Source organism: Diorhabda sublineata, chromosome 7 (genome assembly GCF_026230105.1).
Source record: "Diorhabda sublineata isolate icDioSubl1.1 chromosome 7, icDioSubl1.1, whole genome shotgun sequence".
Taxonomy (NCBI): Eukaryota; Metazoa; Arthropoda; class Insecta; order Coleoptera; family Chrysomelidae; genus Diorhabda; species Diorhabda sublineata.
Window position 1 is genome coordinate 14972157 of NC_079480.1, and position 19704 is coordinate 14991860.

Genomic DNA, 19704 nt, shown 5'->3' on the forward strand with positions numbered 1-19704 from the left:
TCGCGGCCAGTTGTTGATTTATTCTTGCTATAAATAGGAATTTGCTTCGTGGTACATTCAGAATACTAAATTGACCTTGTAGGTATATATTAGATGAATTTAGTTCACCCTTCACCATCCAGAAACATGATTAAAGTGAGGACATATAACCCTGACTTAACACTACTAGACTTTTATATGTTTCCACAACTCTTAGGTGGAGAGTGCTTGTAAAATGATTTTTGATTTAACTATTATTAGATAAATATCCTTCAATTGTTAAAAAATCCGTTTCTTTGAATTTAGATCCCTACTTTGTAATGTGCATTTTTTTATAGAATGGTCAAGAGAGCTTCTTCTAGAAAAATGGATGAAAGATCCTGTGGAATGTTGTCAACAAGCAGGCGTTCAAGCTCCCTCGTTCGCATCTCAAAACAGTTCTTCATTTGACTCTAGTAATTCTACGGATTCCAACGCAGCTGATGAAACTGAATTTCTGGTAACATTACATCTTTTCAAAAAAATATGAAAGTACACAAATCCTCCAACAAAAAATTAATACATTGAAGCTCAAAGTATTTATTAGTGTCTGTTCTAATTATATTCTCTCCATGGTACAAATTTCTTAATGGAATCGTTCACTATGTTCATCACAAAATTTTCGAGATTATAGCTTGAATTATGGAGTTTGATGTCAATGTTTTGTTCATTGCCTTAACAGAATTTTCATCCACAGTCTTTCTTTAATTCTACTTTGTCATAATATGTTTTATCCAGTTCTTCACTCCGGAATCATCATCTGAGTGGACAGCAGACGGTGAACCACGTCCAAAGAAGCAACTGTCATTTGGGAAGGTTAAGGCTTCAGCATTTTGGGATATGCATCGAATATTGTTCATCCACTATGTTCAAAAGGGAGAGAAAATCAATAGCAAATACTTCATAGAGTTGTTGAATCGTTTGAATGTCAAAATCAAGAGAAAACTGCCTCAGCAACTGTTTCACGAAGACAATGCACCGATTCAAAATTCGATGGCAAAGATAGTTAAATTGGACGATTTACACTTGGAGTTGCTTCCTCATCCACCATAATTTCAGCTCAAATGAAGAATCATTATTGAAACTGAAGTCTATTTGGAGGCAAAAGACAAATCCTTCTACAAGTACGGCATCGAGAAGTTAGGAAAGCGTTGGAATGAATGATTTTTGGTGTGTCTAGAAAAAAGATTATATGTTATATATTAGATTAGATGAACCTTTTAAAACAAATATGCGACAGAATGATCTGTGAATATAGTGAGCTTTGAATTGAAGCTCTGTTTTACAGTTTCTATGAATCTGATTATTGCTTTCAATTTCAGTGTGAAATTTGTTTATTTACAATATCAAATTGGCACCAGCCGGTACAAATGTCTTGCAAACACACCTTCTGTAAAACGTGTTGGGAAACTTATCTCACGACCAAAATCCAAGATGGAGACGCTCATCACATCTTTTGTCCAGCATTCCAATGTGATATACTAGTTCCGGTTGAGTTGATAGAAAAATTAGTAACTCCGAATGTAGCTAGACGATATTTACAATTCGATATAAAAGTAAGTGACGTGATAAAATTAATAATTTGATTAATTAACTTTTGAGTTTAAGGCTTTCGTCGAAAGTAATAAAAGTATAAAATGGTGTCCGATACCTGGTTGTGGTCGAGCTGTACGTCTTCCGGATGCCGAACGAATAACTAACGAAAACTTGAATAAAAAAAATCAGTGCGGCACGTCGCACGCAGTTGACTGTGGAAATGCACATTTCTTTTGCTGGGAATGTTTAGGTAAGTGAAATTTATACATACAGGTCACAATGAAGGTGTAAAAACTGCTGCTATGGAACCCATGAGGAATGCTGGACTGTACCATTAACCCTCAAAATACGAGGATGACCCCGGAAGTACCAGAGGGCTTTAGCACAACCAATATGAAAACGAAACTAGATTTTACTCTAGGTGAACCTTCTTCTTCGTTATCAATTCGTTATCAACAGTGAAATATTGGGTAGGCAAGTTTAGACGAGACCGTACGACCTTCGAAGATCAGCATCTTACTGGTGATGAGGTGATCCAGAAATGTTGAAGAAAATCCACTGGATTATCGGCGACTGAAAGTGCGCGTGCTAGTAGGCATTTTAAAAAGAGGGATACATCGCATATTAACTAAAAATTTGGACATGAGAAAGCTGTGAGCAAGATGGTTATCACGTTTGCTCACAAATCGAAACCAGCTTCGTGAAGATGTTTCCATTGAGTGTTTGGCAATGTTTCACAGAAATAAAGACAAATTTTTGCGGTGTTTCAATCAACACACAAAAGAACAGTCTTGAAAAAGGAAAAACTATCAACGGCGAGTTTTGAGCGAACTTATTGCAAAGTTGGATGTTACTATTAGATTGTAATCCCAAAAATAAGGAAACTAAATACTATGAAAATAGAGATTACCTTCAAAAGAAATATCTCAAAAAATATTTCTGCAATAATTCGTAAAATTGAATACAAATTTTCATAGTTAAAATCAAAATTTTTATATACATATCAAGAAGGCGACGAAGCAAATCATGTGAAAAACTGCTGGATGTTTCACAGAAATAAATCCAAAATTTTGCAATGTTTAATAACCATGGATGAAACGTGGATTCAGAACAATCAAAGAAATGAACTGAAAAGGGAGAACCGGCTACAGAGAAAGGAAAAGCCGTTCCATCTGCAGGCTGGGTCTTGGTCTAGCCACACACCTTTCCATACGTTTTTTTCCATTGATTGGAGCAGTGATGGAAGTCTTCTTTGGTGAAGACCTTCAGGAGCTGCTTTACCGCTTCCATCGACTCTAATCGGGTCTCTTTCAAAGCTTTTGGCCAGGAGTCAGATTTTTGGCACCAATTTCTCACAAACTTTTGTCATGTGTAATTCCTCGTGTAAATTTTTTCTAACCGTTTCTTTATCGGCATTTACAGCTTCGGCAATCATCCGGATGCTCATTCCACGATCTGCACGCACAATTTGGTCGATTTTGGCCATTGTTTCCGGAGCTGAAACAATCACAGTGCAATTTGGGCGCTTGTCATCTTTAGTGCTGTATCGGTACTCACTAAAGCGCTTACACCACTCAAAAACACGCGCACGAGATAGGGAATTGTCCCCATAGACCTCTTGCAACAATTTATATTCGTTTTTCACCCCACCTGTCTAGGGCGCCCTCTAGGCGCACAATCTCGTATGCGCTAAGAAGAAAGTGTTGTTTCATCAAGATAATCCATCATCTCATACGTTAGTGCAATGGCCAAAATTAATTAATTAAAGTATGAATTGATTCCTCATGCACTCTATTCGCCAAGTTTAGCCCCCTCTGGTTATTTTTTGTTTCCAGACTTGATCATATCGTATCGAACTTATTGAAAATCGCTGGAAAAAGGGTTTGGACCTGAAAGGAGATTATGTTGGAAACTAAATATATTTTTTTTCTTTGTGGGTCAAACATATTTGGAACTATCCTCGTATACTTGAAATCAGTAATTGGAGATGCCAAATTAGTATTATTGTAAAAAGAATAGTAAATAATACAAATCACTTCAGATTTTATCCGCTTCGCCAAAAAACTTCTTCTATAACAGGAAAAACCAAAGAAAATGGTGAAATTCGAATTCGCACATGTGAATATGTTTGAAAATTCTACCAGCATAAATTCGTTTTCAAAATTGCTTCATAGGAAGTGAAATCATTAATAAAACGAATATAGAGGCAACATTGAATACTAAAGCTCGTTGTTTGAGTTGTCTACCTCGTAGGAAAATAAATACTTTTAATAGAAAGCAAAACACTATAAACGAGGGATGTTTTTTAGTACGGTCTTATTAATGAAACCAATATTTTATCTAAAAACATTTTTACTTTAAGATTATACACATTTTCATCTATTTTTCAATAATTCATTTAACTATTTTGAAAAAAAGTTTGACTGTAGTCATAACTGCATGGCTTCCCATTGTGTTCTAAGGAAAAAGCGATTATCATAAAATCATCGTACAGAGCTTCTCCATCATGTTTCCATATTTAAAACCCCTGATCATTTGCTTCATTGTCATAAATTTTTGTTATCTTGCAACCTTCCATTTTCCATTATCGAGCGGGAGACTCAATTATTTTAAACATTTCAAAGATACCCAAAGGTGCTTAGCTATTGCAACATAGCTGGAGGTGCCGAAGAACCTTACTTTGAAAACCTGGGAGATGACAATACAGTGTCTCATAAGTAATATATACCATATGCAAATATTCCTATGTCTCAAGTCAAATAGTCTCCAATTATATGAATACATTATTGTAAACAAAAATTGATTCGACACTTGGAGATCTTTGGCGTTCAGGTCATCCACTTGCATAGAATATTGACGTTACAATGAAGCAGTAGAAAATGCTACTATTAGTCCCTTCCGATTATCGGACTCCCTTTTATCTTCTAAAGATCGTCATTTAAAATCAAACGTCGACTAGAGGTGTGTTAATATATCATTGCCCAACCAACCCAAAATCACCATGAATGTTATCAGTATCAAATTGAATAGGTTAAGTGTGTATATTTAACACCAAGGGGTCGTTCAAGGTCACTAACTCAAATAGAATGGGTTGAGAAAGTCTTTTAGGTTGAGAAATAGAGTAGAAGAAACTTGTTAGATCATACTATTAACTTGAACTTTGAAAGAATGCTAACGACAGTCATCTCCTTTAATGCCAGTAACCTCATTAACCTAATGGGGTTGAGTAATCAGTGGTTGGACAAAAGGCAATTACCAGAAATGATCGAAATTGATTTTAGAATCTTATACTATTAAAAAAAATTATTTGGTTGACCTGTATAGATATTTCCCTATGGTTTAACTATTTATTAGAAAAATATTTACGTTACAGGTGAAGCTCATGCTCCTTCAGGCTGCAAACAATGGAAAGAATGGCAATCAAAAATAAGCGAAATCAAACCAGAAGAATTGAAAGCTTCTTGTAGCGGCTCTGAAGACGCAGCAAATTGTCTATGGTTAGTTACTAATTCCAAGCCTTGTCCGAGCTGCAAAAGTCCAATTCAAAAAAACGAAGGCTGTAATCATATGAAGTGTTCAAAGGTATGATTTCTATTTACATAGATTTGGAATTTATGTCCTGGGGCTTTATCAGAAAGCTCTGAAGGCCACTAGTCACTTATCTAATTGGATAGCAAAGAAAGTTTAACCTATTTTGGGACAGTAAATTGCAATGATGAATAGACTATCTCAATACTTAATACCTTCGACATCTGAAGGTGAGAATTGTAGTGGAGGAAAATTCGAATAGCTGTCATGGTAGCAGCAGATGTATGTGACACAGAGAAAAGGAAATGATAATTACCCAGCACATCCTAAAGTTACTGATCACCATCTTGATCAATACTTTGACAGCAACGTTCTTCAACGGAGAAGTGGGTTCGGCGAAACATGTCAAGAGTTTCGAATTCTACTTCAATTGTAGCTCGAGAATCGAAGAGGATGCGAAGTCCTTCGAGCATTTCCAGATAATTTTAGCCCGTCACGTGACTCTCAAAAAACTACGATCCCACGAGACCTCATGCATTGGTAACTGCCCACAAACACCCCCCAGACAGGTTTAATTCTTCTTCAATGAAGACGTAAGGATTCTGGTCGTTCGAGTTTACGCAGTTAAGCCGCTCAATCCGATCGAATGCTGGAACTGCGAATCATCCTGACTGCATCCGACGTACCACTCGCTAAATTCCAATCCCAGATGAAAATCATCCTCGTAAAGTATGTGGAGGAGACGCGGACGGTAAACTCGATGCGTTTCAGCGTTAGTAGTCGGACCGGTCGGCTAAAACGCGGCGTGTCGGTAACAGAGCCCGTTTTCAAGAATTTATGATACGATTCTTCCTTGTAGCAAATAAAGTTACCAAAACTACTTTTACTTTAATAATTATTGATTTGATTATATTTTTTAGTGTAAATTTGACTTCTGTTGGGTGTGCCAGGAATCTTGGAAACGACACAGCTCGGCAACGGGTGGATATTTTCGTTGTAACCGTTTCGAAGCTGTTTTAAAAGCGGACGAAAAACAAGGTTCATTGATTATAGACGCTCTAGATCGCAATAATCAAATGCAAGAAATGTCACGTTTCCTACATTTCTACACGAGATTTAAAAATCACGAAAATAGCCGGAAACTGGAGGAGATCCTTTTGACGAGCGTTAAACAAAAAATGGAAATATTAGTGAATAGTTTTGGTATCACAAAAGCCGATGGTAAATATTCAATCTCAATATTCGTATTGAAATAAAAAAACTTCATTTTTGTCCAATTCCAATTATTTATCTATGGATAAAAATGTCTTGAACAAAAAATCGATTCTAGTCACACGCTCGGGATCTACAGCAAAAAATCTTTAGCTTCCATGTATCCGTTCGCAATCAATCCCCGCGCTCAACCGCCAATTTAGATAAAAACCAACTCGGTTTTTGCATCTATTGAAATGCCAGTTTAAACCATCCAGGAATTTCCTCCAAAAACCACGGTTTGTCGTATCCAACAATGCAAAAATCTTTCCCCAGGTCGTTTGTAGACTCGTCCTCTCCTAGCGCTACCAGGTAGATTCAATCTGCGTTCGTCTGAAAAAAGAGCGGAATCCCATTGATCGTCAGTCCAATTAACGTGTCCTTTAGCAAATCGTATGAGTTGGAGCTAATTTTGGATCCAATAGTTGATGTTTTTAGCTGCCTTAAATATTCTTCTCAGTGTCCAGCCACTCGCAGCAGACCTCGCGTTTCTCTGAGCTCTTGTTGGACTTAAACACCGGTGCTGACAATAAGTTAGTTATCTCTCTTGGATGTGCACATTTTTCTTCCGGAATCGCGCCTTCAATCAAAGTTACCAAACTCTTGGTAACGAGATAATCAGTAGACTAACTCATATTCAGCGTACTGGCCACTTCTCGCGGACTCTGACCTTATCACAGTAGGTGTCATGACCACTTGAACAGCTTTATCACTTGTTGTATTCATTTTCAAGTAAAATTATTGTTTTTTGTTTTAGAAAGGTATGTATCGGTTGATGTTTGATAGTTAACTGAATGTTTTTCAGAAAATATCGATAAAGGCACTAAATTTATAGAAGATGGTGTTCGAGAACTACTAAAAGCTAGAAGAGTATTATGTGGTTCTTACATTTATGGTTATTATCTCGAAGATGACGGTTACAACAAAACTATTTTTGAATTCATGCAGGTAAAATTATAAAATTTACCTTATCCTCCTATATATCTTTAACGTATTTTGTTATCTTCATTTAAGGTCATTTTATAAACTTTTACGCTCGCGCTCGCGCTCGCGCTCGTGATCGTGCTGGTGCCGCCCTTGTTCATATCCATCATAAATTAAAATACAACGCCCGCGCTCGCTATCCAACGCCTAGCCAACGCGGGCGTCAGTGTCCCGTTAGCGCTGAAACTTTATGTTCGACGCTCGCGTTACAGCGCCTATTCAATGAAAATCCAGTTCATATGACTACACATGCGCAGCAGCAATAACATAGTTCAAATAAAACTGGAATAGAAATAACATTCCCAAATAAAAGAAATGCTTAAATTTCAAAAGAATCAAACAGATACAAAATATTTTGTGGTTATATGAAATGATATTTCTAATTGGTCCGAATAGAGCTAGATAATTAAATCCCTCAGTAATATGGAAAGTCAAAAATTTTATGAATAGTTTCCAACGCGAGCGTGAACGTAAGAATTTAAGAATTTAACTTTAATTACTTTAAATAACAAATATAATATATGAAGCGATCTATCACGTCACGTCAATTTCAAATGTCATATGTCAACAATCGGTGACTATTATTACATACATCGGAAACGTAACCGCGAATTTATTGCTTCGAAATTTGATTTAAGTTACATTATATTAAGTGAAATGTTTTCAGAATGAATTGGAGGAAGTGACAGAAAAATTGAGCGAGATGATAGCGAGACCTTATCTACGTACGCCAAAATCTGTGATAATCCAAACGTCTGCATTGGCAAGAAGGAAGAGACATGAATTTGTTAGAGCCGTTGAACAGGGTTTAATACCACCGGAAACACCTCCTATGTTAAGAAAAAAGAAAAAGAAATGTTTGGATGTAAGTACTTCGATTACTATGGAGTGTAGACGTAAAACAACCATGTCATTGAGTCATAAAGTGTTGAAATAGGGAAAATAAAGGTGGCGCTTCAGTAGCAAGGGGAAAGATTTTGAAAACAACGAAATTATTAGAGAGCGTAGTCAATTATTTTTTCTGACTACGTAAGTAATTAAGATTTGTCATACGCAATAATATACGTGACAACAGCAAAATTTTGACTGAGTAAGGACGAAGCACTGCTGCGAAGGGTTAACAGAATGAACGCTAGCACGACGCGCTCTAGACGTTCATGAGTGTCAAAAACAGTTCAAAATGTTGAAAAATTGTGATAACGCACACAATGATCGCGCTTGTACGTGCTCTTGACGTCAAAGTTATGAACTTTTTACGCGCTAGTCATCGCTGAACGTCGAAAACATAACCTCACTTTTCTAATGGAGTAACTGACTTCTCTAAGTAAAAGGCTGATAAAATTTGGTACGTGCCCATGAGTGTTCATATAACGAAAAGTCGGATGGGTTCAAGAAAACTAAAATTTGGCATTTTCCCATTTGAAAATTATGGTGATTAACTTAAACCTGATCTAATCGACAATAAAAATTTCTCATTGAATGTTTTGTTGAGTCTCTGTTAAGAAGTTGATCATATTAATGATGTTTAAAAAATTCGTCTGAATTTATTTCGTTCATGCTACGAGCTGGGCGTGGGGTTGTTGTTTTGATTACCGGATAGAAGCTGGAACAGCCCCAAAATGTTCAACTTTTGTATTTATACCCTTAGTATTCATAGCACTGCCACTGTCTTGTGTAAACTGGCCTTAACTGTTTTATTTATCATATTTCGACTGATTAGCTGATACCTTATACCTTATCGTCCTTACACATTCTTATTTAAATGATCGTCTCGTCTAGAACTTTGTTTTAGAACAATCTCGAACATTCTTCTTGGCCATAACCGTCGAACTAGAGAAATTCTTTAGACTGATATCAAAATGTTGAAACATACACAAACTTGCATTACCTGTCTCAATTTCTTTTTCTATCTTTTATTAATTGTCGATGTGGATCTTTTTATAATAAACTTTCGACACCATTCACGCACAACTCCATCACTCGTGAAGTTTTTCCCATACACACGACTCAGTCTCCGATGGATTTCTGCAGCATTACAGCCTTCAGCCTGTAGAAAACGAGTCACACTTGGCGGAAGCATCAATAATGGCGGAGATGTTTACGTGGCTGTAGCACAACGCCGACTGACGCTAGAATGTCATCAATGGCGGAGTGCTTCACAGTCGCCTACAGCGAGGTTGGGTTAAAACAATAAGCTTCCATTTTATATTATTATTTGATAAAAACGACATTATTTATGTGATATCTTGTTAAATACTTGTCTTATTTTAGTCTGATTTATCCCAAACATCGTCATGGTTAAAAGACTGCGAATGGCCTGAATACGATACTGACGAAGAGACTGATATGGGTGTAACTCATAAAACTTTCCCTTGCACCTGTAAATCCCCGATCAAAGATAACAAACTTACGAAAAATTGTGATAGTGAGTAATTTCTCGAAAAAAAATCATTTAAAATTTAATGATTGTAATTTTTAGAAGGTTCCGATTACAATATGGAACTGATAATAGCTCTGGAGATGTCGCGTTTGCAAATGATAGAAGACAGGATGAAACAACAGGCGCAACAAACTCTGCCGGCAATTACACCAGATCCGAGCTCAAATACAAGTAACGAAAGTTCATCTGACGATCAGTTGAAGCTTGCCATTCAACTTAGTTTACAAGAATCCACAGCCGCGATAAGTAGACAATTAGAATTTGAGAGGCTTTCCAGAGAAAAATCGAATGCCGAGAAAACCGTTGATTATTTTTTGAAATCGTTGGCGAATCATAGTATAGATTTAAGAACCATAGAAAAGTGGAAGGAACATGACAATATTCATATGAATTTACCGTGTTCGGGAAATAAAGACGGAACTTTTCAAATTTCTGATATTCACGATAACGGTAAGAATATTTATTTTTTCTAGTTTATTCAGAAATTTGAAAAAAAAAATCATATAATCAACCAATTGGTTCAAGAGGAAGAAGAAACAAATTTCGTTGAGATTGTATATGTTTTAATTGAGAAAATTCTCATAGCCCTTCTCCATCCAGAGCTTCTAACCTGTAGGTTCAGGTAAAACCTGTTAAGAAGTCAAAAACCTCTGGTTCTAAGCCCATGGAACAACGAGTTGGCTCCGGTGGTAGCTACACGAAGGACGATCGAATCTGCAGCTTATAGTGAGTCCAGCGGGAGAACCCGATACCGACTTCACAGAAAAGCAGCTGCTGGATTTTATTTATTGACGTAACTGGGGTCATTTTACTGTCTTCTTCGGAAGACTGTACTGAACCAAGTTACCGCAGTTTATCCTAATTCGTTAGAAAGGTTAAACTCACAATTCAGAAGTGGAATCAGTCTGCGATTGCTAAACATAAAAGTGTCCATGGATGTGTAAAAACGATAAATAAATGATGAGTGAACAGGAGTACCAATATATATTCCATTTTTTTTTGATAATATCGTTAGATTCGGTAAATTTTTCAGGATACGCTTTCGAAGATCTGGACAATTACGATTGCGACGTCAGTTTAAAAAGATCGCATTCCACGGGAGATTTATGCATACGACGTAGCAATCGAACATGTATACGCACAAATATAGAAGAACCTCGTTATCACCTTGATTCGGATCATAGTAGTCAACATGAAGATAAACCGGAAGATGTAGTTCGAAGGTTGATGGCTCTACCAGCTTCCGTTAGAAACAAACAGTTATTTTTATTGCACACCTCGTATCCAGAAGAGGATAGTCAGGGTCAGAGTTCGGTTGAAGATACCACCACTTCAGATTCTATTAACGTCGATCAGGAGAGCTTCAACGAAACGGTTAAAGTTGATGGTAATGATGAAAAAGGTTGGTTTTTGATAATCTTTTATCGGTGTTAACTTCGATATCAATTTTTTCTGATCCGATATTTTTACACGCATTAAGAACTGATAATTAAATACTAATTTCATAAATTCGTACTATTATCCTAGCCTGGTACAAAAGAATAACACGTAACAGCACCTTTGTATCTTGATGTTTTAAATGATCGGATCAATTCAAAATTTCATTCATGAATTCGGCCCATTATCATTACCAGATTCACCAGGCTAGAATCAAAACAATGTTTAAACTTAATTTTTTTTTATTGAAAATTCAGATAAATTCAAATTTTCCCATTCCTGTTAAGCTTCCATGTTATTAGGTATGACGTGACGAATGGAATCTACTATACCAGTAACGTAAATGGTAATAACTGATTGCCGGAAGATGATGTCAAACTATTAAGAGAAACATTTGTCGAATGGAAATTCTTATTCTGATGTTAATATCGATCGCTCTTAAGATATAAGATTGTATAATTCACTATCTTTTATAGTAGCTTTCTGCCTTTTGCTTCTGGATAAGCTAATGTAGTAGTACATAGCAGCCACTAATATGAGAATTTTATTGCTAGAATTGAACAATTCAACTTCTATGTATGATTTTATCTGAAATTAAACAATGTTTTGGTGAATGGTTGGAGGTCTAGTATATATTGGATCGTAAATATCGAAAAATTACATTTTTTCTAATAATTTCTTTTCCTTTTTAATTGATATTTCTGTACTTTTAAGATAGAAATCAGACCTAATTTTGGAGCGGCCTGTTTGTTTTCCAATAACTGTATTCAGAAGTACATACAAAAACGCACAATTTGAAAAACGAAGTATTTGAAGAAAAAAACATTTTTACAAATAATTGAATGATTTTGAAAAGCTGAAATTTAACTTAAGTTAACATTTTTTGCCCTCGAAGTAGGGTGGAAGTTCCTCACAAAGTATTTTGTACACGTGAACTTATAAACTCCTTCTCGTCGAAATTATATATTTAATTTTCGAAAATTTATTTTTAAAAGTTTTACCAACACAAAAACACAAATTACTAGATTAATTGAATAATAATAATATTCATTAAAAGGTGTTTATATTAAAATTAATGCTGACACAAATTTACAAAATCTTAATTTTTTGGAATAATCTAGATTTTTCTTCACGTAACTTCGATTTTGATTTTTTCTTCACTGTAGGTACCAGTAAAATATCCGAATGTAAAAAACAAACGCACAACCCCTTCTCTTTATTAAAAACAAAGTTGTGTTCATCGTCGCATTTACCGAAAACGAAAGTAGTGGGTAAAAACGATGTTATTGAAGAGAAAATTAGTACGAATCAAAATACTTCGAAAACTGATAAAACTTTCGAAAAATCCAAGCAGAAAGAAGAAGATAAAAAATTTATAATTATAAGTGAATGTAAAAGTGAAAAGCAAAGTCCGAAAAAACATCACAAAACTTGTAAGAAAAATATATTTTCGAAATCCACTGGATTTTTGGTAGAAGAACAACAAAAGGCTACAAGAGGTGAGTAGAATTTTTATTATCTCGTAATATCCAATTTCAATTTATTCCTTATTCTAATAAGAACAAAATAATAATAAATTACTTATACTTATAGTCCATTCATTCAGCCGAAATGAAACATGTATAAAATTAATTATTGGATTAGTGTTTTTTGCATTATGTTATATTTTTGATGATTTTCTATCCGTATATATTCCGGATATTCTCCAGATTGTCAAATATAGATTTCCGGTTTAGAAAAACTAAATACAGAAAAAGAGGAATTCAAAGAAGTAAATCCTAAGTTATAAATATACAGATTGATGTTCGTGAGAATCTAATAATTTTATTTCTTACTTTTACATATAAATCCATTGCTAGATATCTTTACATAATTTCCATCAAATTTGAGTTGTTATTATTAATGGAGAGGTTTTTCGGATAACAGTTTTTTAGTCGAAAAGAAATAAATTATAATTCGTTATTCGGTGATCATACTAAAAATTTACCGATCTTCCAAGAAGTACTCGACGTTTTTTTTGTTGTTAACCTCATCATTTATAATTTGAGGTTGAATTTTAATGAAGGTTAAGGCAAAAATCATTTCTGCTCATAAATTCCATAATTTGTAATCAAATTATCATTACTGAATGCAAAATACGGATTTTTGTAGCTCTACAAAAAAGGTCTACTATGTTTTTTACCCATACCTCAACTTTCGGAAGTTCTGAGGTTTATGTTGATAATTTTGAGACAAATTTCATTTCTGTTCATGAATCTCATAACTCGTAGTCGAACGAGTATTATTTAATTCAAAATACACATTTTTGTGGAAAATTAACTGCTCTACAAAATAATTTTTAGCAAAACCTCTTCAATTGAAAGTTCTGAGGTTTAATGTGGAAAATTATGAGACAAACATCATTTTGGTTCATGAAACTCACAACTTGCAGTCGAATAAGTATTGATAAATTCAAAATACGCATTTTTGTAGGAAATTAACTGCTCTACAAAAAACTTTCTTTATGTTTTTTAGCTAAAACTCTTAAATTCAAAGTTTCGAGGTTTAATCTGAATAATTATGAGACAAATTCCATTTTGGTTCATTAATCTCATAACTCGTAGTCGAATAAGTATTATTAAATTCAAAATACACATTTTTGTAGAAAATTAACTGCTCTACAAATAACTTTTTCTATGTTTTTTAGCTAAAACTCTTAAATTCAAAGTTTCGAGGTTTAATCTGAATAATTATGAGACAAATTCCATTTTGGTTCATTAATCTCATAACTCGTAGTCGAATAAGTATTATTAAATTCAAAATACACATTTTTGTAGAAAATTAACTGCTCTACAAAAAACTTTTTCTATGTTTTTTAGCTAAAACTCTTAAATTCAAAGTTTCGAGGTTTAATCTGAATAATTATGAGACTAATTTCATTTTGGTTCATTAATCTCATAACTCGTAGTCGAATAAGTATTATTAAATTCAAAATACACATTTTTGTAGAAAATTAACTGCTCTACAAAAAACTTTTTCTATGTTTTTTAGCTAAAACTCTTAAATTCAAAGTTTCGAGGTTTAATCTGAATAATTATGAGACTAATTTCATTTTGGTTCATAAATCTCATAACTCGTAGTCGAATAAGTATTACTGAATTCAAAATACACATTTTCTAAGGAAATTAATTGCTCCACAAAAAATCTTTCTTCATGTTTTTTAGCTAAACCTCTTCAATTGAAAGTTTCGAGGTTTAATGTGAATAATTATGCGACAAATTCCATTTTGGTTCATTAATCTCATAACTCGTAGTCGAATAAGTATTATTAAATTCAAAATACACATTTTTGTAGAAAATTAACTGCTCTACAAAAAACTTTCTTTATGTTTTTTAGCTAAAACTCTTAAATTCAAAGTTTCGAGGTTTAATCTGAATAATTATGAGACAAATTTCATTTTGGTTCATAAATCTCATAACTCGTAGTCGAATAAGTATTATTAAATTCAAAATACACATTTTTGTAGAAAATTAACTGCTCTACAAAAGACTTTCTTTATGTTTTTTAGCTAAAACTCTTAAATTCAAAGTTTCGAGGTTTAATCTGAATAATTATGAGACAAATTTCATTTTGGTTCATAAATCTCATAACTCGTAGTCGAATAAGTATTATTGAATTCAAAATACACATTTTCTAAGGAAATTAACTGCTCCACAAAAAATCTTTCTTCATGTTTTTTAGCTAAACCTCTTCAATTGAAAGTTTCGAGGTTTAATGTGAATAATTATGCGACAAATTCCATTTTGGTTCATTAATCTCATAACTCGTAGTCGAATAAGTATTATTGAATTCAAAATACACATTTTCTAAGGAAATTAATTGCTCCACAAAAAATCTTTCTTCATGTTTTTTAGCTAAACCTCTTCAATTGAAAGTTTCGAGGTTTAATGTGAATAATTATGCAACAAATTCCATTTTGGTTCATTAATCTCATAACTCGTAGTCGAATAAGTATTATTAAATTCAAAATACACATTTTTGTAGAAAATTAACTGCTCTACAAAAAACTTTCTTTATGTTTTTTAGCTAAAACTCTTAAATTCAAAGTTTCGAGGTTTAATCTGAATAATTATGAGACTAATTTCATTTTAGTTCATAAATCTCATAACTCGTAGTCGAATAAGTATTAATAAATTCAAAATACACATTTTTGTAGAAAATTAACTGCTCTACAAAAAACTTTCTTTACGTTTTTTAGCTAAAACTCTTCAATTGAAAGTTTCGAGGTTTAATGTGAATAATTATGCAACAAATTCCATTTTGGTTCATTAATCTCATAACTCGTAGTCGAATAAGTATTATTAAGTTCAAAATACACATTTTTGTAGAAAATTAACTGCTCTACAAAAAACTTTCTTTATGTTTTTTAGCTAAAACTCTTAAATTCAAAGTTTCGAGGTTTAATCTGAATAATTATGAGACAAATTTCATTTTGGTTCATAAATCTCATAACTCGTAGTCGAATAAGTATTATTGAATTCAAAATACACATTTTCTAAGGAAATTAACTGCTCCACAAAAAATCTTTCTTCATGTTTTTTAGCTAAACCTCTTCAATTGAAAGTTTCGAGGTTTAATGTGAATAATTATGCGACAAATTCCATTTTGGTTCATTAATCTCATAACTCGTAGTCGAATAAGTATTATTAAGTTCAAAATACACATTTTTGTAGAAAATTAACTGCTCTACAAAAAACTTTCTTTATGTTTTTTAGCTAAAACTCTTCAATTGAAAGTTTCGAGGTTTAATGTGAATAATTATGCAACAAATTCCATTTTGGTTCATTAATCTCATAACTCGTAGTCGAATAAGTATTATTGAATTCAAAATACACATTTTCTAAGGAAATTAATTGCTCCACAAAAAATCTTTCTTCATGTTTTTTAGCTAAACCTCTTCAATTGAAAGTTTCGAGGTTTAATGTGAATAATTATGCAACAAATTCCATTTTGGTTCATTAATCTCATAACTCGTAGTCGAATAAGTATTATTAAATTCAAAATACACATTTTTGTAGAAAATTAACTGCTCTACAAAAAACTTTCTTTATGTTTTTTAGCTAAAACTCTTAAATTCAAAGTTTCGAGGTTTAATCTGAATAATTATGAGACTAATTTCATTTTAGTTCATAAATCTCATAACTCGTAGTCGAATAAGTATTAATAAATTCAAAATACACATTTTTGTAGAAAATTAACTGCTCTACAAAAAACTTTCTTTACGTTTTTTAGCTAAAACTCTTCAATTGAAAGTTTCGAGGTTTAATGTGAATAATTATGCAACAAATTCCATTTTGGTTCATTAATCTCATAACTCGTAGTCGAATAAGTATTATTAAGTTCAAAATACACATTTTTGTAGAAAATTAACTGCTCTACAAAAAACTTTCTTTATGTTTTTTAGCTAAAACTCTTAAATTCAAAGTTTCGAGGTTTAATCTGAATAATTATGAGACAAATTTCATTTTGATTCATGAATCTCATAACTCGTAGTCGAATAAGTATCGTTGAATTCCATAACTCATAATCCAATTAGTATTACTGAATTCATGTTTTTACGATTTCAAACTCAATCACCATCAAACTTTGATGATCATCCATATTAACTGTTCTTGATTAATATCCCTATTTAATTCACGAATTCTGATCAAATTTGTACATTTTTGAACATTCTATCAACCTAGAAATGCGTAAAAAATTTCAGTGAACCATCAAAAAAAATAATCGGATTTTAGATGTAACTAACAAAATTTCAGGCCTTTCTTCCAACCTCCGCATCCAAATATGCGACAGTCCTATTCCGAATGCCGAATATTGTTTAGAAACCGACAGTTCGAACGAATACGAAAGCGAAACCGGTATACCGAAATCGCCGACATTATTCATTTCTGGTGTTTCCATATCCCGTACACCAGAACCGAAATCGTCAGGCATGAGTTTCATACAAACCGGAAGATCGTCCCGATCATCGAGTTTCAGTATTCCACTGCCTTTGAGTTCGTGTTCGTTGAGTATATCGAGTACGAGTCTCAATAATAATTCTTCGTTACCTCCGGAACCGTATACTCCATCATTGATTAAATCGAATACTCCGATATCTTCTAGGTAAGAAAACAGTTTCATTTCACATATCAAATAAGATGAAATCTTGAAATCCAAAGTTTCCAGGTGGAAACTCTTCTTCAGGAATTGAGTCGTCTACCTCACAAAAAATTTTTGTCAACCAGCTTCGCTTATTGTCTTTTCTCATACCATTGACGTAGTTACAGAATTTTTCCTATAGTTTTTAATGGAACTAATAAATAGAATTTTTTTTTCAATTCCAATTCGTATTTGTTTTTTGGAAATGTGTTTTAGATCAAACCTTCATACCCCCAGCACGAGTCCTTCCAGATCAAACAATGAAACCGGAAAGACTAGAAGTGCTAACGAACCTGAAAGGGAGAGAGAAATGTTCAGGTATATATTTTTTTCCAATTTAAACATGATATTAATTATTTCCAAGAACACCTTATATGTTTTATTTTAATTCAAAAATATCAGCAGCAATTGTATAAACTCTGCTTCCATTTATGGAATATTCTGTAATTTCTGAGGAGTAATTTCATAAAATTGTGTCCTCCCGTTTTTAGCTCTCAAAAATCGATATATCTTTCGATTTTCATGAAATTTTTTGTTAAATTGCAGCTTTCATTTCAATTACATATAATCCTCATTGATATTTGAAATTTGAACCCTTGTATTTCCAACAACGTGACCCTAAGTAATATACAGAGACCCTATGAAAACACTTTTTTGAAATGTGAGCTCATTAACCGAATTATTCCAGCCTTAATGATTTCTTGAATGATAATATTTTTTTCACTAAAATTCGAACAAATTTGAAACCTCATATTCCCAATATGATGACCCCAAACAACGCCTTGATTTTTTATGTTATACAAAGGTCCTTAAAAATCACTTTTCCAAAATTTCAGCTCAATATCCCAATTATTTCAGCCTAAATGATTTTTTGAACGAGCATTTGTTTTTATCTAAAACTCGAACAATTTCGAAACCTCCTATTCCCAATAAAGTGACTCTAAACAATGTCCTGATTTTTTCCTTTATGGAAACGTCCTTCTAAAATACTCCTTAAAAATTTTAGCTCCATATCCCTATTATTTCAGCCTAAATTATTTGTTTTTATGTTTTATGCATATGTTTTCATCTAAAACTGGAACAACTTTGAAACTCTATATTCCCAATTAAATTTTCTAATAAATTCCAAAATCACCTAAGATTTGTTTGGTACACTCCGTATATAGTTCCGATATATTTTTATGTTTCCGTGTAGGTTTCCGAAATCGTCCACGGACGGCGCTCTCAGTTCCGTTTTACACGTACAAGAATCCAATTTAAGTTCGGATGATTTCCACGAAGCTTTATTCCTTCTGGAAAGAACCCCGCAAGTCCGGGATTCAAAAAGGCGAAAAAAATCGAAAAAAAGGGAAAAGGACGACAAAAAGGAAGATCAAAGCTCCGTTTTGTGAAAACAAAACTATATATATAAAAGACTGTTAATTGTTAGGTGATTTATTTAAACGAAACGTGATTTTGTGATACAATTAAGAGAAAAAAAAAGTGACCAAAAAATGTTAATTTTGATATTAAGCCAATTATTTTCGTTTTAAAAAAATATTTACTCGATTCTATATTTTCCCCAGCCCCGTATTTATATAAATAATTATTTAAAATCCAATAACTGTCATAGGATTTGTAGTTAACAATATTAGTAACTTTATGTGTAAAATGGGGTTGTGATTATTATTAAGCTCAGATCAATGAATTATAAAAATATAAAATTTTTTTTATCCAAAAACTTTCCACGCTTTTTTCCCTTTTTTGACTACAAAATTTTATATATTTTTCAACATTCGAACGTCGCTAATCCATTTTGAAGTTAATACAAAAAGAAAATTTATCGAAATAGCCTCGGATTTTTTCTAAAAATGTAATCAACACCCCCGATTACCCATATCATCAATTATGTCACCTATTTATATAATCAAACCGAAAATAATAAATTAAGAGCCGCCTTTTCTATGTTAAACTAATGGAAACATAAATCAAATAATGACTAATTATTTTAGTACTTATCATCACTTCCTTACAATAAATCTTTATCCTTATCTCCTGGTAAGAGTCCTTGGTTCTAAGTTAAAAAAGAAGAGACGACGACAACTAGGATACATTAATCCTGATGACCAAGCTAAAGAAGAAAGTACTAGGGAAAGTTGATATCACCTACAATGTCCTAAAACACCCACCGAAAAGAAAAGTGGTATTCCGAACAACAGTCATCAACGGAAAAGGAAGATAGATAAGGAACTTATAGAACTACAGGGTCCTCCATATATTTTTGCATTTAGGAAGTCGTACTTGTAGTGTACGATAACTTCAGGTCTACTTGCACTTTAAATAGGTGATTG

At 33.1% G+C, this 19704-nt stretch overlaps 1 protein-coding gene across 2 annotated transcripts in view; it reads left to right on the forward strand.

Moving 5' to 3' along the window:
* LOC130446429 (ankyrin repeat and IBR domain-containing protein 1-like) overlaps nucleotides 1-19054 on the forward strand; it is a 28715-nt gene extending 9661 nt beyond the window's left edge. The window contains exons 6-19 of one of the 2 annotated variants that reach the window (XM_056782686.1): nucleotides 318-478; nucleotides 1341-1574; nucleotides 1627-1804; nucleotides 4928-5136; nucleotides 6003-6303; nucleotides 7139-7281; nucleotides 7985-8182; nucleotides 9589-9742; nucleotides 9797-10207; nucleotides 10791-11159; nucleotides 12361-12693; nucleotides 16990-17338; nucleotides 17591-17692; nucleotides 18570-19054. In XM_056782686.1, the coding sequence (XP_056638664.1) occupies nucleotides 318-478; nucleotides 1341-1574; nucleotides 1627-1804; nucleotides 4928-5136; nucleotides 6003-6303; nucleotides 7139-7281; nucleotides 7985-8182; nucleotides 9589-9742; nucleotides 9797-10207; nucleotides 10791-11159; nucleotides 12361-12693; nucleotides 16990-17338; nucleotides 17591-17692; nucleotides 18570-18765 (3338 nt within the window). In that variant the 3' untranslated portion in view covers nucleotides 18766-19054. The remainder of the gene's footprint in view (nucleotides 1-317; nucleotides 479-1340; nucleotides 1575-1626; nucleotides 1805-4927; nucleotides 5137-6002; nucleotides 6304-7138; nucleotides 7282-7984; nucleotides 8183-9588; nucleotides 9743-9796; nucleotides 10208-10790; nucleotides 11160-12360; nucleotides 12694-16989; nucleotides 17339-17590; nucleotides 17693-18569) is intronic. The other variant, XM_056782687.1, reaches the window with a different exon arrangement.
* The last annotated feature ends 650 nt before the right edge of the window (nucleotides 19055-19704 follow it).